This window comes from Antennarius striatus, chromosome 7, assembly GCF_040054535.1.
Source record: "Antennarius striatus isolate MH-2024 chromosome 7, ASM4005453v1, whole genome shotgun sequence".
Taxonomy (NCBI): Eukaryota; Metazoa; Chordata; class Actinopteri; order Lophiiformes; family Antennariidae; genus Antennarius; species Antennarius striatus.
Window position 1 is genome coordinate 18,042,845 of NC_090782.1, and position 17,122 is coordinate 18,059,966.

The 17,122-nt window shown below is 38.7% G+C and overlaps 2 protein-coding genes and 1 non-coding gene across 3 annotated transcripts in view; 1 reads left to right on the forward strand and 2 right to left on the reverse strand.

Moving 5' to 3' along the window:
* Positions 1 to 840: 840 nt before the first annotated feature.
* On the reverse strand, positions 841 to 3,447 carry LOC137599143 (mast cell protease 3-like). Its single transcript, XM_068319870.1, has 5 exons — positions 3,349 to 3,447; positions 3,114 to 3,267; positions 2,909 to 3,044; positions 2,444 to 2,710; positions 841 to 2,346 (listed from the first exon to the last, which is right to left on the reverse strand). Exons 1-5 carry the CDS (start codon positions 3,404 to 3,406, stop codon positions 2,185 to 2,187), a joined length of 777 nt encoding a protein of 258 aa, XP_068175971.1. The 5' UTR covers positions 3,407 to 3,447; the 3' UTR covers positions 841 to 2,184.
* Positions 3,448 to 5,758: 2,311 nt separating this feature from the next.
* On the forward strand, positions 5,759 to 5,949 carry LOC137599527 (U2 spliceosomal RNA). Its single transcript, XR_011036824.1, has one exon. It is a non-coding gene; the product is annotated as a U2 spliceosomal RNA (small nuclear RNA).
* Positions 5,950 to 12,457: 6,508 nt separating this feature from the next.
* The window catches only part of fgf22 (fibroblast growth factor 22), a 28,694-nt gene continuing 24,029 nt past the window's right edge, over positions 12,458 to 17,122 (reverse strand). The window contains exons 2-3 of the mRNA XM_068319472.1: positions 15,574 to 15,677; positions 12,458 to 14,239 (exon numbers count right to left, since the gene is read on the reverse strand). Coding sequence (XP_068175573.1) covers positions 14,045 to 14,239; positions 15,574 to 15,677 — 299 coding nt within the window. The 3' untranslated portion in view covers positions 12,458 to 14,044. The remainder of the gene's footprint in view (positions 14,240 to 15,573; positions 15,678 to 17,122) is intronic.

Consider the following 17,122-nt stretch of genomic DNA (forward strand, 5'->3'; position numbering starts at 1 on the left):
AAAATCTCATCTATAATTAAAAAACAACTGTCATCTAATCATGCTAATGTCATGCTAATGAAATAAAAGTTATTGTAGTTGGCAAAGCAAAAATATTTTAAATGAATGGTAATCGATCCATATCTAAAAATATATATCCAAGCAAATGCTATGAGCGTGTATATACTTGTTAATTTATTCTTCATGAGTTTTCATAATAAAAAGCTTGAGTCTTATATTACTTTTGTTTTTCACTCGGTTGTATGTGATTTGTGATCTTATGGACGAATGTGGTTTTCAGGTAATGCGACATGCAACATATTCACAATAACTTGGCTCTAAAATGCGACTGAATTTGTTTCTTTCTTTAAAATCATCTTTCTGCTTTAAGTGTTTCTGGCCCATAGGATGGAGTTTCATTCAGGTCATCATGCAGCTGCATGATGGCTTGAATGAAATCACATTTAAAGTTAGGTTTTTTTGCATATTTCTGTTCTGCTTAATTTCTAATGTATCCCCGTGAATCATTAAAAAAAAGGTTGCACTCTTGTCTGTCTGTTATTGAATGCATCTCCAATGCCAAAATAATAATGTGAGCACCACCAAAAAATAACTAACTAGGAATATTATTAAGCAGACAATAAAAGTGAGAAACTGGATAATTTAGAAATCTTACTGAATCTCACAGTCACTTTGGACTGAGCTTAAATCACAGCTGCTAGCACATAAAGCTAATCGTTAAAACAGCGATGGAAAATGTGATAGAAAACACACATATAGACACAGAACTTTTGAAACTGACATTTGCACAGTGGTCAATTTAGATTCAGTAAATCAATTACACTGAACATTTCCGGATTATCAGACAAAAAAATTGTAAATTTGACAAATCCTTTAAAAACATTGTTGCATTGTTTGGAGTACAAAACATTCCATACGTCAGCTCTGTAGAAACAGTACAAATATTCTGAATAGAGAATATTAAAATACTTTATTTGTAAGCCTTACTTGTTTTCTGGTGAAGTCACATACTGCCATCTTTTGTATTCGTCACTCTCTTTCTGCTTTGAATTTGCAGTTTACAGTTTATTTTTCATGTTGTTGTTTTTTTAATTTGCACTTCTACTCCTTGTTTTGTTCAAATTGGGTATCTTGGTTTATTCCCTGTTGAAAATATTTGACCAAACAAAATGAACTGGTTTTGGACTGAGAAGACATATCGATTGATTCTGAGAAAAATGTATTAATTTCTAATGTTGGAGAATGAGGTTATATTTGACATTGTTGTATGGAAGATAAAATGACCATTTGCAGAAAACTTAACATTAACATATATTTCCATAACCTCAGTCACAGCAGACTGCTAAATTAAGCAATTATTTCAACAGCACTTGTAAAATGGCTTATAGCGGTTGAAGGAGTGTTGTCACGATCATTAGCAAACCGTATCGGTTGCAACAGTTTCAATTTACGGTTTAGGCTTCTGCTCACAGCTGCTACAGCACTAGCTTGGTGGCAGTGTTAATGTTCGAATGTAATAAATAAAAGATATTCCATTTCTTTTCTCATGTTTTCCAACACTCTCAGGTCCATTCCAATATGCACTGATGTTGAATCATGGTTAGAAGATTTGGTGGTGCAGCAGGATGAAGAGTGTGTGTGACTAGCAAGTGACAGATCATCATGTGATTATCTTTTTCTCCCTCCCTATAGCTCAGTTAAATATTGATTATTTAACTGAGCTATAGATGAAGTTCATCTAACAAATAAAGAACACAGGTGTGACATCAAGCTCTCTGGTGTTGTCATTGCAATCTACAAACCCATCACAAGTGCTATATTCATATTTGAGCATTAATGTTTTCACTGATGGAGTAATGCTCTAATTCATACATGAATGAAATTTTAAGCATACGTACACAAGAAAATCCATAACTTTCTTTAAAGCTTAACAATAGAGAATGTGACATGCAGTAAAATTCACTTATATGTCATTTTTTTTCTAGCTTTTGAAAATCAAATGATTTGTTGTTATAATAACTTGTGCATTTATTTTTGCTGTATTGAAATTCATTCAGTATCTGCAGTATTTTACAGTTCTGACATTATTCACTTTTTCTTCAAAACTCTCAAATGAAAAATAGTCTACAAATGCAGTAACCACAGCCGTTCCAAACACCAAAACACTGCAAGTACACTGAAATTTCACATTTTACATTCACGTTTCTTGTCTTTAATCCAGTGACGATATTTTGATATGTTTGTGTAGATATTAGGTATAGTTGGGTAATCACAGTTGTTTCTCATGTTGAAGGACACAACACCAACAGCCATCCCACCGCACACCAGAGGGCCACCAGAATCCCCCTGTCAGGAAGGACAAGTTGATCAGTTTTATATAATTTCTAAGACCAGCAGCTAAATGGACTAGAAAACTCCAGATATTTTCAGGCTGAAAACATACCTTACAGAATCCTTTGTTAGAACCATATCCACCAGCACAGATAGCACTGTCAGGCAGATCAAGTCCAAAATGATGCCACTTTGCCTTACAGACCTTCAGGTTAACAAAGGGCACATCCACCACTTGCAGGACATTAACAGTTTTACCACCGTTTCTTGTGAAACCCCATCCTGCCACACGGCATTTTGCGTTGTCTTTAATTTTAATGTCACTGTTCGGAAATCGGATCTTTTGTACATTTTTGTCCATTTTGACTTTCTTAGACAGCTGCAAAAACACAAAATCAGACAAACAAAAATCATTTTGTTGCATGTACATCTTTTAGCCTCCGTCAAGTGTTGAATTACATAAATGTATTACTGGAAAATAAAGTGAATAGGCAGTTGTTGGAGGATTCAAATTAACTAGAACATGCACGTGTTGCTTGATTTCACCAAATACTGAGTGAATATCTACAGTACTTACTTTGAGCAACATGATATCATTGCCAGTTCGTGAATTTGCAAAACGTGGATGCAGGCAGCTCTCTGCAGTGTATCTATTTGTGTCATTATCAATCTTGTTGAGATCGTGTGCGCCAAGAACAACGTTTGTCGGATTCCTGAGTGACAGTGGACAAACAATCAAGACAAAACAATCAAAATGAAACACAAAGAGAAAAATAACTTACCCATGTTGACAGTGTGCAGCGGTCACCACTAAGTCTTCAGCGATGAGGAATCCTCCACATACATGATGACCGCTGCTGTCTTGGACTGAGGCCATATACAGCATTAACTGCTCTGGGACTTTTTTACCATGTATGATTTCACTTCCAATTGTTTCTAAGATAAACATAAGAAATGATGTGGTTATTCAGTGTTTATATACTGTACACGAGATATTAACAAAATATTTTATCTCACCTTCAAGTCCAAAACATGTCAGAAAATGAAAAAATAGGAACTTGTACAGACTACGCATCTTGTCAGCAGCCAAGTCTTCATCCTTGTGTTTCTCTTTGGTGAAACTTTTATACAGCAGTTTCTCAGATAGTGACCCTGTGGTTTCAGTGTGCTACACCCCAGACTCATTTACCCACATCCTGTGTATGTCTTGAATCTAACATTTAATAGTTCACAGTTATGAGTGCATGTGATTAGAAGTGATATGTCAGTGAGACCTGTGGTTCTGGTGCATAAACAGCCTGAGAGACATGGATCTTCTTCTTAGCTGTAACCTTTGCACTGCTGGTTTTTGTCAATGCGGTCTTGCACTGAAAACTAAATGAGTTTCAAAGACCACAGTTTCCAGCCTCAGGTTTGAGTGTCAGTATTAACGCACGTATGGAGATAATTCTCAGAACTTACGTGACAGGCAACGTCTAACGCAGTAGCAAGACTCATTTGACAATAATTCACGTGAACATGTCAGAAGTATTTGGTATCTAATAAAGTAAAACTGACTGAACTCCTTTAGGCTGGTCCAAACAAGAACAACAAGAATGCAGTAAATTCATGGTGTGACATGGAGGATGTCAGTTTTCATATCCATGGCACACTGCTCTCAACACGGTCCAGGTGTTTCAGTGTCTAACCATTGTCAGTTTCTACCTACTGAAGGAAATTTTAACTTCACCACCTACTTACCCACCTACATACAACCCTTATAGCATATTTCATCTACACAATTCAAAGTGCTTTACATTAGAAGAAAAAAAGTAAAAGAATAAAGGCATTATTTAAAATTTAAAAAGAGAGGACATTTAAAAAGAGTCCTAAAAGAGGCAGAGCTGATTCAGACTCCTGCATAAAATCTATAATGAAGCTGAGAACAGGTGGGTCTTTAACCCAGATTTAAATAAACTGATATGTGTCAGTTGATCTGAGACTTTCTGGGAATTTGTTCCAGACATGCGAAGCATATAATCTGAATGCAGCTTCTTCATGTCTGGTTCTGATTATGGGAACTGATAAAAGACCGGATCCAGATAACCTGAGGACTCCGGTGGGTTCATACTGAGTCAGGAGATCACTGATGTAATTTGTTCCTAAACCATTCAGGGCTTTATATACCAGAAAAAGAACTTTAAAGTCTATCCTCTGACAGATAGGCACCCAGTGTAAGGCCCTCAGAACTGGACTGATTTAGTTTCTGGTCTTAGTGGAGAACTCCAACAGCAGAGTTCAGAATGAGCTGCAGGGGTCTAAGTATTTTTAGGCAGATTTAGTCGCCATGGGTAGATTTAGATATAGGTATAGACATAGATATGGATATGGATATAGACAGGGTGTGGCATGTTTGGGGGATAGGGGGTCTGTTTTTTTTTACAAATCTCAATGTGGATCTCTCTCTCTTTCTTTCATTCTCTCTGCCCCCCCCCCCTGTACTGACAGCAGTACTGTTCAGTATTTCATGATTACCAGCAGAGGGCGCCAAAGTTAGCAGTAAGCCTTTAAGCGTTGTTGTCCCATATGACCAGCAGAGAGCGTCCCCTGTCCATCGAAATAAATTCGGTGCACCATCACAAATTGAGATGTCTGACGAACCTTTCTGACATCTGTCTGCCTTCCGTGGCTTGTGAAAGTCCAATATTGTAATCGAAACAATGTGCAAGTAATATCTCTACAAATATAAGATGGGACATCTCAAAACTTGTAGCCAGAGGTTCTGTATAAAATGACACTGTGATTAATCAGTGTCTGTAGAACACTCACAAATATTTAGACATAACTTCTAATTACCAGAATACACAAGGAGTGAATAAATCTGATACTAATGTGGACTGGAGGATGGCCGTTCAAGGCTTGTGTGGCCCAAAGAAATTTGGAGCTCAGTGGGAGTTGCCATTCACCTACTGAACGCTGCCGAGGTGCCCTTGAGCAAGGCACAGTCCCCCTACAAGTTGGTCATTGGGGCACATCAGGCCAAGCTGTGTGCTGCTTGACCTCTCACTGTATATTGCATGTCTATAGGCCCCTTGTGTGTGTGTGTGTGTGTGTGTGTGTGTGTGTGTGTGTGTGTGTGTGTGTGTGTGTGTGTGTGTGTGTGTGTGTGTGTATGTGTGTGTGTGTGTGTACACAATGTGTACTGTACACACATACACTCACATGTGTAAAGAATTCTTTTTTTTTCTCTTCTTTTTCTTCTTAGTTGATGATCAACTCACTCTTGAAAATTTCCTGATATAATGCACTGATTTTTAAATTGTATTTCTATTGGTATTTTTGAAGCACTTTAGCACTGTCATCTAATGTAAAATTGTAAAATGTTTGAGTGCGATTAAAGTGTTTTTGAAAAAAAAAAATCTTCTTTTTCTTCTTCTTCTTCCTCTCTAATTATTCTCGGCCTTTTAGCTAAGATCAAGTGTAGTATCTGTTCTTATCAGTTTCATATCTGATTCGTCCCCTACCCGGGGACCATATATTAAATTGATTTTTGGAACAGGGAGATGGAATAGGGGCTTGCTCCGTCCACTCCACGCATCGACCTGGTATTGCAGTACCTCCTCTTCTTCTTCTCAGACTCTTTTTTTATTGTAAAAATTTATCAAAAATGTGTCGACCATAGAGGTGTAGTCGCTGGTATCTGCCGATTGCCTGCAGTCTAACTCCTACATCTTGTGTTTATGCCGCTGCTTTGCAAAAATGCTTTCGGCCTAAATTTCAGTGTCACTGTTCCACAATCTGTCAACATGTCTCTCTATGGTACAGAATAAAATAAATATTACAGTATATACCATTTGTTTTTAAACCCCAGGTGTAGCCAGAATATAAGTTCGTGTTGCGTCTAACATACATTTTCCAGCCAGTGTTGAGTTCTTTATCCCAGAGATATAAAGACAGACCTTGACAGAGGAAACTTATATTTACACGACTCACTAACGCTCGGAAACAACCCACAGGTTTTTAGCCAATATTTCAATTCTTCTTTGAGGAAAAAGAAAGCAGATTTTGACATTTTACATGAAAACCTTTTGCTTTTGAGGAAGGCTGTCCACCTGTTAATCCATGAAGTTGAAAAATGAAGTGTTGAAAATAAATGTATTCATGCATGCAGTGAAAAAACACAGAGTCTGTCTGGCTTCATTGGCTTGAAGGTGGGGCAGGGTGAATAGGCTATGGCACAGCTAAAATTTAACATGAAGAGCTGCTGAATTTAGCGTTTTTCAGTACCTTACAGCCAAAGTCAACTTCATGATGCTGCTGGGACGTGGGCCAACATGTGGTTGGCCTGCCTCAGGTGGCCAAAATATATAGGAGATGGTCTGCATCCCTTTAGCCTTCCAAAACCTTTTTAATAGCTTTTGTTCATAGTAATATTTTGGTTTCTCACATTTTGATTTGTTCACTATTTTATTGTAATATTTTGGCAGCTTAAAAGAAGCGGTCCAAGCTCTGACCTCAGGCTGTAAGCATTGGTCGGAATAACTTGCTGTCATCAGCTAATTCAACTGATATTTGATGGATGTCTCTACAGGAGATGTGCAAACAGGTTTTACAAAATTGTCATAAGTAGATGAAGCAAAATAAAGATATTAAAGATATCTCAGTGCCTATTTCAAATATGAAACATTGCATCAATAGTGAAATGACGCAAACAGATTCAAGCTCAGGCCCAAAACAAGTGTCATGTCCCATTCCTCTGCTTTAAGTGCACTTACTCTTAATTTTTACAATTATGTTTATGTGCTCAGGGACGCTGTTGTTTGGTATATAAGGGTAACTAAACACTTCATTAGGGCATAGCTAAGTTAGCTTGTGCTGCCTGCTGACTGAAGTAAGCAGTTTACCTCACATCTTTGTTGAACAAAGTAAAATAAAAATGTTAATACATTAGCAGTAACATGTTGTATCGTAACTCATCTTTCACAGAATGTGTGTGTTTTTGACTTCCAGGCTACTTTAGTAAAGCTCTCTGGAGGATGTAGGACAAATATGGAAAGCAAAGTGCAAGAACCGGTTTGTCTCAGTCCACAAAAAAATATTTTTCCAAAATTCAGTAATCCATTTTATATTAACCAAACATGACAGGAAACTTCTGTTTCTAAATTTGTCGCATTGTAGGAAAATGTGTTCATTCCTCTTGGAGACCTAATTTGAAAATGTCAGACATCTCTGGAAAGATTGGACAGCTGCACACGGCGTTGTTTTTTTCCCCTTGTAATTCTAATTTGAAGTCATATCTCAGTCCAAAAACCTAGGAAACTTGTCTGGCTTTGTGATTCATCTGCTGGGCAAAGAACATTTTTATTTAATTTGTAATTGCCTACTTTTGGATTGCCATCTGATGTTGCAGTGCATCATCAATTTACATAAAGTTCTGCTGGGAATCCTCTGAGGATGCCCTGAGAAAGCTGTATCATGGTACTGATGACCTCTTCTACTCCTCTGAAGGAATGGAGTCTGATAGATAAGACAAAGAGAGTTGTTGACAGAATATGAACTGTAGGGAAACGTGTATGCAAAGTTTGTTTTGCTGTCTTTTATTGGCATGTAGCACATGTTGCACACTTGCAGAATTAAAATAACATGTGCTGTCTGTGCAGCAGAAGGTGCATCTTACTAGCTCCACAGCTAATTTGTAGATAGCCAGGTCCCCATATTTTATCATTCTACACTACAAAATGCTGAGACAAAGAAAGAAGGTAGGGTCAGGTTTAGGGTTATTGTTAGGGCTAGGGTTAAGGTAAATGTTAAGGTTAAGGGGTGAAGCTTAGGAGTTACGGTTTGGGTTAGAGTCAAGCTGTTTTCTATTGAAAAGAAGATACTCGACAGGTATTGAAGAATAAGGCATGTGATTGTAATGTGACTGATTAAGAACAATTAAAAAAGCATATGTTGGTGTTCACATCATCATTTCCAAGGGTTACTTTTTGTTCACTATATCTAAAATGAAGCATGTTCAAGAAAGTAGTAAAGGCGAAGAGCTTTTAGGATAAGATGAGATTAGACGAGATGAGGTAAGGTAAGGTAGGATGTGATGAGATGAGGTGAGATGAGATGAGATGCGGTAAAGTAAGGTAAGACCAGACAAGACAGGACGGGACAGGACAGGACACGACACGACAGGACACGACAAGACAAGATACCATTATTCGATAAATAATCAGTATTTGGTGCACAAAAACTTTTCTTATTTTCTTTCTCATTGCATCTTATATTTACATATATCCTTTGCTTTTCCATTGCTTTTTGTGTTCAAACAAAAATACACAATCATCCCTCCGTCCATCTGTTCAACATTGTCTCCTAGTGTCTGGCACGACTGCAGGCATTCAGAGAATGCTTGACATGGGGTTTGGATGGTCGACACTACATACCAGCGGCATGGCATGGCAGGGCTTTAGGGGAAATGCGGTGCATATGCCACTCAGCAGCTCTTTCTAATGTCAAGTAAGTGGCTTCAGACATGAACGCTAATCCACTCAGTGATGAGAAGGACTCATTCGGATGGCTGTGATACAGGCTGCCAAGACTGTCCAGGTACACCCTCAGATTCAGACAGAGCACAATGGGGCAAACTCCAGGCCTTGAAGAGGCTCTTTGCAACTTGATTAAACAGTTTCCTTTGCAAAAGGCTAGTTGTCTCTCTTATGAAGTATTAATTGTCAAAAGAAGATTCAACACATGATCTCCATTTTTTGCTCGCTTATGAGAGACGGTATTACAATAAGCTGCTAATCATATGTACCATCTTGTAGCCTCTTAAATTTTGGAAATACCTAAAAAAAATGTTTCAATGAGCAGTTGGTGTAATAATTCTCAACACTTGAGGTTGAAGTCATGTTTGATTTTAATTGATTTTGATTTTTAAATCCCTTGAATGCATAAGACAAATATAATACAAAAATACAATATGAAATAATCGGACACTTATCGATAAATGGAATGGTGAAAATAGGCACATAAATAGGCACACAGACCATGTATCTGAGACTATGACTTCAATGTATGTTTATGCTGAGTTTTTTCCTTTTCCCTCTCATTTTGTCTATATTAATAACGCCCATTTAAATTCTTCTAGCTTGTGAGCTCTTAATTTTCCAGTACCACCCATATCCATCTATTCCTGCTGACTTGCATCTTTTTATTGACCTTTCATGTAATTTTGCCAGTTCTAAATTCCATCACAAGTTCTCCATGAACATAAAAATACACTATTTTTCGTTATGATGGCTGAAAATGTAAAATCAAAATTGCACGACACGACTGTTCATTTTTGCACCGCCTATCACTGAAATGAGAATTCTGACATAATCTTAAGTAGCTTATTTGTTCATGAACATGGTGTATGCCATGGACACACATACACAGATGCTCACACGCACACACACACACACACACACACACACACACACACACACACACACACACACACACACACACACACACACACACACACACACACACACACACACACACACACAATCATTTGTCATCAACCCTTTAGTTCATCTCTTCAGCATTATAACTTGGGCTGTTTTAGTAACAAAACAAGGTCTAATCCTAAATTCAGCCAGCTGTGAATATGCCTCAACAAATGGCAGACAAATGAGAAGGATTAGCAAGGGCTTGTGAAAGAGTGAAAGGTTTGCCATTGATCTACGGTGGTCCTGTTCTCTTTCAGGGCCACTCGGTTTGAAAACCCCACTGAGTAAGAGCATACAGGGCCACTCCAGAGCCCCGTAGGCCACCGAGAGACACACAACAGCCACAATTAGTCTCAGGAGCTGTAATGGCAATTCAATAAGCGCTTTAAAATTGTGCCTTAGTCCAGCGACCACCCCAACCCCTCCCATCCCTCCCGTTTTCGTCTACATACATAAGATTGGTATTATGAGCGGCGAGGGGCTTTTTTTCTTTCCCACCCACCACAGTTCTTTTCAGTCACTGTGAGAGAAAATGACCACACAGGGTTTGGAAGGTTCCAGAGGCTGTGGTTTGTTGTCGCTAAAGCAGCATGACTTGTGCCCCTGTAGATTTTGACCAATGCCCTCAAAATTATTACTTTATTCTGTCACTCAGCTGCAAATTCATTTTGAAGAATCAAAGTATCTTTGCCTGTAAAGACAGCTTTTATAAGGTTCAATAGAATGCCTTCAAAGTAACGTTTTCATGGATGTGTTCATGTGACATTTATTTGTGAAGACGCCTTTGCAGAAAATGCGCTGCAGCCAAACTGGTTCTTTCCAACATCCTTTGCAATAATGTTATTGAACAAATCATTCCCTGAGTCTTTTGCTTTCACTGATCAAATCAAACATAGCCAAACACCCGTGTCTCCAATATTAAAATGTCATGGCAGAGGAGGAGCTGAGGATGTCTTCTGGGTGGCTGTCATTTCTCCATTCTCCACGGCTCATTTTCAGACATTCCTTGTTGATTTTGTGGTGTTTAGGTTTTTCTTGTTGCCTCATGATCAAAGGCCGAAGCTTTTGATCGAAACTTCCAAAGGATCCCTCTTGTTTCACTGGCGAGCATACTGACAGGACAGTTGTGGAGCGATGATAATTACAGCCCCCATTCGGTGTCCCTAGAACTGGCACCAACAGCCAATCGCACCCTCAGCCAAGAAAGGGGAGATTCCTGGATGATTAAAAGAGGAGAATGGAGAGGAAGACAAGAAAAGATTGAAGACACACTGACAAAGAGTCCAGTCAAATGAGGCAACAGACAGTCTGCCTGTCCCAATGTGTATCTTTTATAGTGTCTTTGCCAAGGATGATGGTCCTATTATGTTCAATAGACTTTGAAACTATTTTAGGAGTAAAATATGATGGTTGATGACAACAGACAAATGAACACCCTTCTTCTTGCCCTCTAAGGTGGCTGCTGAAATAAATTTCCTGCATACTACAGTTACCTCATTAATTCCTTTGTATCAGATTTAATTAATTAGAGATACAACAATGCAGTCCCAGATTGCAACATCCCATGACACCCCTGAATTCAACATTTTACCCTGACCCACACGTGACCTATCACGTGACTGCTTTCCAAAAATCCCCGATGAGTACAAAAGTTTAAATTTGACCTTGACCTAGTTTTCTCAAGGTCAAGGTCATCATCTCATTTTCATCCCCTTTGACACCCGAGTAATGTGCTTTTTGTTTCATCGTTCTATCTGCAACAGTTTTGAAGATATTTGGTGGACGGACGGACACACCAACACTGACAATTACAACCATCACCGCTTCGTGGGATGTAAGCTGATTTTAGACTTTTATCATTTTAAAGAAGGAGCTAAGTGAGTTTAAGAAAACACTGGAAGGGTGAAGAAATTGCTAATTTGTACAAAATAACACAAAACAATACTTTATAAGCATTTGTTTATTTGTGTGTTGAATTAATGGTCAGAACCAGTGGGTAATGTCACAAGTTTTAAATAATGAGGTTTAACAGCATTGTTAAGATGACTTTATCAAATCCCTCAAGGCTTCACAATTGAGTACAAAGACATCCATACGATAACAATGCTGCCAGACCCATTGTAGTGATACAGTATGTGTGCTACACACAGACTTCTGGAGCTGAACTGCAGTCTGACTTCACACCATTCTGACCAACCATGTACCCCGTCACAGTAATCTTACATTATGACAGGCTGAAAGGTTGGCCTTTATTCACCCCAAACAGCCACTATTCATACCCAACTCTCCTTTCAGTTGTCTGAAAAGACCAAGCGGCCCCCTGTGCCACTGGAGGGCTCTTCTGTGTGTAAATGACCTTAATGCTTGATGGCAAAGTTCATAACCGCGAACCTTTCACCAGACACGGGGAGGTCCTCCACATCAACGCCTCTCCTGCTGTGAGTTTTGTCATGAATATGATGAGGAGGGGGGATCGCGTCAGCGAGCTCTAATGGAGATGTTAACACTTAACACTCAGTGACATGCACCTACATAAGATTAAAATCACATAATTATACTCAACGTTTAAAATAAAGCATGCATCATTGCAGGAATGAGCCATGACTCATGATTTATCAACAGTTTTATTGAGGTTTATGAAACTCAGCATGAACCAAGGCACTCAAATGATTTTGCTGTGCTGAAATGAAACTAAAGCCAGTTTGCTCTGATACTTTGACTTTACATACAGACTGCTATTACCGCAGTCTGTTTATGATAAGTGGATGACGAATGTACCAACGTCCAGTAGTAATATGATACTAAATTAGCTGCATAAGGACTTGATTACGATTACTTTTTTTCCTTCTGTTGTAAAGAGTATGACTACAATCCAAGATAAAAAGTCAACAATAATAATGAACACCGATTTCAAACAGTTAAAGAGTACAATATGCTTTAAATATATTAAATGTTCTATTAGCAACAGCTTTGAGAAAATGTTAGCGAGACTTGACAGAGAGGCAGTATGTAATTAACTACATCAACTACTGTGTATAACGTATGAAGTTTCTGCTAGTGACATCTGCTGTAATGCGTTAAATGACACAAAACATATTACCATTCCTCAATGTAATCAAGGATGAGAGACTAGATGAGACACATTGATACTGATTTCTAATCTATTAGTTATCAGCTAGTTGTGCGTAGTTGAATGGGAGAAGCAATCTGATAGAAGCATGCACAAAACATAGAAGCCATGTCAGAAGATCCAGCATATGATCCCAGTAGTTAACTTAGCTTCTGTTGCCGTCTTATATACAGACATACCGGCAGAGCAGTATATTTATCAATATGTTAGAGCCGGTACAGACTTTTGTCTGCACAGTTCATTCGCTTTTGTGTCTGTATATCACACACAAAAGCGAATATTTTACATTTTTAGCAGTCATGTCCAGCATTTTATAAATACTGTGGCCACAAGCCCAATTTCCCAGGGTTTTCATTCACTATTTGGATTTATTATACTGTACTATATTCCTCTGAAGCTTCAATTGTATTAAGCCGTTGTCATACTACATTCACTTTGTGACGGCAAAAATATTTTTCTTATTTTAATATGACTATCTAACCTAAAAGTATTCAAATTAAATGGAAAATATGAAAATTCACATTTTACATTTCACATGTAAAACCCTCACTGTGAATGAAACGCTGTTTCTTTTGTTAGATGTGAAGATGATTTAATAGATTTACACTTGATTCAGGATTAAATTTAGAATAACAGAATGGAATGGCAACACCTCAATGTGCACTATGGTTGCTTTGTTCCTGATTTTAAAATTTGTAATTTATTACAGATTCAACAAATGTATTTTTGATGTACCAGATGCTTCTGTTCTTATTTACCTGAGCATCCAAAATAGACGATATAACAAAACAATGAGGCCCCTTTTTGTTGTTTCTGAGCCTTTTTGATTCCCTTAGAGTCACTCCAACATCACTTCATATGCATCTCAGACACACAGAGATGCCTGATGATCGCATATTCCTACATTTTTTGGACTGTATTATCATTAGAAAACTGAGAAAATAACTTAAAAGTACATATTACACTAACGCTATAAACGTTACAAACTTCAACAAATGTACATTTATATGACAGCAGGATGGAATAATAAAAATAAAGATCCCCGTCACTGCTAGACAAACACCAGCGTGAGGAGGCAGGTGAGCCGGCCGGGTGTCGGTCAGAGTTCAGATTTGGGCGGCTAGGATGGAAGCATGGGCAGGAAGTGAGTAGATGGGTGCCTTCGTCGTGCCTTGTGACCCCGCCTTGGCTTCCCCCGGCCGTTCAGCGAAACAAACATCTGCCTCCCGCCGTGCTTCCAGCGGAGGGAGGCGTAAGTGTTGTACCCATTCTCCTCAATGCGCTCCTTGAACTTGCAGCTTGGGTTGTACTTCACCTATGATCAGAGAATGACAGAGACATTAGGGAGGGAATAATAGATGAGTGCTGTCTTTCCCCACTGGGCTAGGCCAGATTCCAAGTACAGCAAAGGTTAATATATGTTGCTCCAGTAAAAGATATTCCAGATGTTTGTATTTCATAGGGTGAGTGTTTCGTTTATCTGATTTGTCTCCTGAAGGACACAATTCAGGTTTTGGGGCAAGAATAAAAAGATGTTTTTCGGCCAAATGACAAATTATATTTAATGTGTCCCACATCTTGGTTAATCAAAGAGTTCTTAGAACTTAAGATATTTCTGTATATCTATGTCTTGCCTGCCTGTCTCAATACATTTACCATCAGCGGACACCCAAAAAGTCAAACAAACTGGGACATTGTAGAAAGTAGTGTTAAGAAAACAGTTTTGGATGTTATCTTTACATGATTGAGATTACATGATTACATGATTACACAATGATTTAGATAATAAATAGGATGACTGAAATTATGCAAACTATGTTGTAAATGTAATATTTGAGTTCCCTGAAAAGCATTGCTTGTCTTTCTGTCCTGGTTTTTAATTCCAGGTGTAACTTTGGAGTCAGTATGTTGCTCTATGAATAATCCAGCAGTCAGGGAAGCTTCTTTCACAAGGGTGGTCACTAACCCTTATCAGGTTGCTGAAGAGTCTTGAAAGATATTGTAGTGACAAGATATTTTGTGGCATTCCCTTTTCCAGATTGTTATCATGCTGCCGTAATGAGGCTCTGTGTGTGATAACATCAGGATAGTCTGAGCCTGCCGTGATTCACCTGCCTTTTTGTTATTACGATGTTATATTATTTGGAAAGGCTTGGGTCTTCACATCTGTTTATGTCGTGTTTTGAATGAGTTCATGTCTCTGATTTCTCTATTTCTAAGATGTGAGGTCTGATGTGTGGTTGACTTAACAAAAGGATGATGATGACTTTTGAATGCTCGCTGTGTGAAACAACAGATGAAGATGGCATGCAAAGAGTTTTAATACATCCCAGCTGTCTCTTTGTCATTGCTGGATGGGTTTCTATCCCCTGCTATCTATTTTGACAGTGGAACAAGCCAACTCAAGCTGCAGGTATCATCAACCACGGCCCAGGTGTACAGCCATGATTGATTGTTCCACTTTGACCTTTTCTGGACGTTTCAGCAGAAGATTCCAATATTTTCCTTCACTTCGGTAGAATCAAACATGTTTGGGTTAGCACCCATGTGAGACCCCTATACATACCCCAATACCCTCACCACCCTCCTCCCCCTCAATGCCCTCCTATCTTGACCTCCAAGAACAATGTTTCCAGGTTGTATACGCACCGATCCAAATAGCGTGCCTTTCTTGGACATAGCTAAGTACAGCCCAGTGCTGACAGATTTGATGGCAACAACTCCCACACTGACAGATCGGATTTCCATCAGGCCTGGAAAATAAAAGGGGGAACAAGAGTCTGGGTTAGAAACATCTAGCTTTGGGAGTTTCCCTATCAAAAGCCTCTCTATCATTAGCGATTAGGATACCAGACAGTCATATTCTCTGGGGAGAGAGAGCCAAAGACACACACACACACATGCACGCACGCATACACACACGCACACACACCAGCCTAAGACTCCCACTCAGAAGTCCACAGGTGTGACAGAGAAAAACATTCTTCGTTCACATGTTTTGTCACCCCACAGACTAACACTGAGTACATTGCTGCCAATGATTGTGTCACTTTTTATTCACTAGGTAATTTATCCTATAACAACTCCATTTTCATTATTTTATTAATTTAATTGTTATTTTTGGCTCTTTATTGCCTCCTTGTGGATGTATCAGGGCCAACGTGAAAGATTCATAGAGGAATGTGCCTGTTAATGGATACATCTTTTCAAAGAGATGGTGAATAAATGATGCATTAGACCACATTCTGAACACATTAGATTTGATGACACAATCACTGTGTCTGCAAAGCAACCCAGACTCTAAAAGTGACACTCCATTCTGACGATCAGAAACACTGTTTACTGCTGGGTATAAAGCCTGTGTCTTCCGGCCACTTAAGCCACGTGTCCATCTCACTTCACCCCTTGAAAAATTTGGCAAGCTTGTGCTAATTGTTTCCTCTGGGGTCTGATTGCACACAAGTCCCATGTGGCTCACCCTTGATCTGGTTTTTGTGTGCAGACAATGATAAAGGCGCCCATCACTTGTAATGGCTGTGATAGTGAAATGTTTTGGAGATGAGCTGAGGGATTAACACAGGGTGCTGAATAGCAGCTAATTGCTGGAGATGAAATTCTTTTTTTGTACTTATTCCCCTGTTCTACCTTCAAAGGCACCCTGATGTGGTCATTTATCTGTTATCTGATCAAGACAAAAAGCTTCTTTTTATACACCTGAAGACCCAAGTCTGTGAGGGGAAAACATTAAATATTGTTGTTCAAAGGCACTGCTGGATATTTATGAAAAAAGGTTGTTCACTTTGGGCCAATGCTGTAATCATAGCATCAGATCATGGTGCTGAAGGTCATGGTGAGCCAAAGCTGGTAGGAAATGAAGTATTCATAAAAGCAGCAGTTAGCCTCAGGCTATCCTACTGACAAACCTCCAGCTGCTTCAGCACAACAGCAAGTCTTGTCCAGGTCAGGGACCGAGTTCCTGAACAGTCTCACTGATTACACCCAACCAGCAGCAAAAGGGAAAGACTAATTATTTGTGTAAATCCAGATTTTGTTTGGAAAAGGTTTGAATAAATATGCTTTTTGGATTAAATAATTATTTACAATTTGTTTTAGGTTTGACATTAAAGGATTTTCACATTTTTTCAAGTTTCCTCTAAATTAAATGATAAAATATGTAAGTTCATTCATCCATTCATTC

Excerpts from the sequence above, each read along its gene's own strand:
- LOC137599143 (XM_068319870.1), bottom strand. The coding sequence starts at position 3,406 with ATGCGTAGTCTGTACAAGTTCCTATTTTTTCATTTTCTGACATGTTTT. Across the intron at positions 3,268-3,348 it reads GACATGTTTTGGACTTGAAG|AAACAATTGGAAGTGAAATC; the intron begins GTGAGATAAAAT and ends TGTTTATCTTAG. Across the intron at positions 2,711-2,908 it reads ATGATATCATGTTGCTCAAA|CTGTCTAAGAAAGTCAAAAT; the intron begins GTAAGTACTGTA and ends GTGTTTTTGCAG.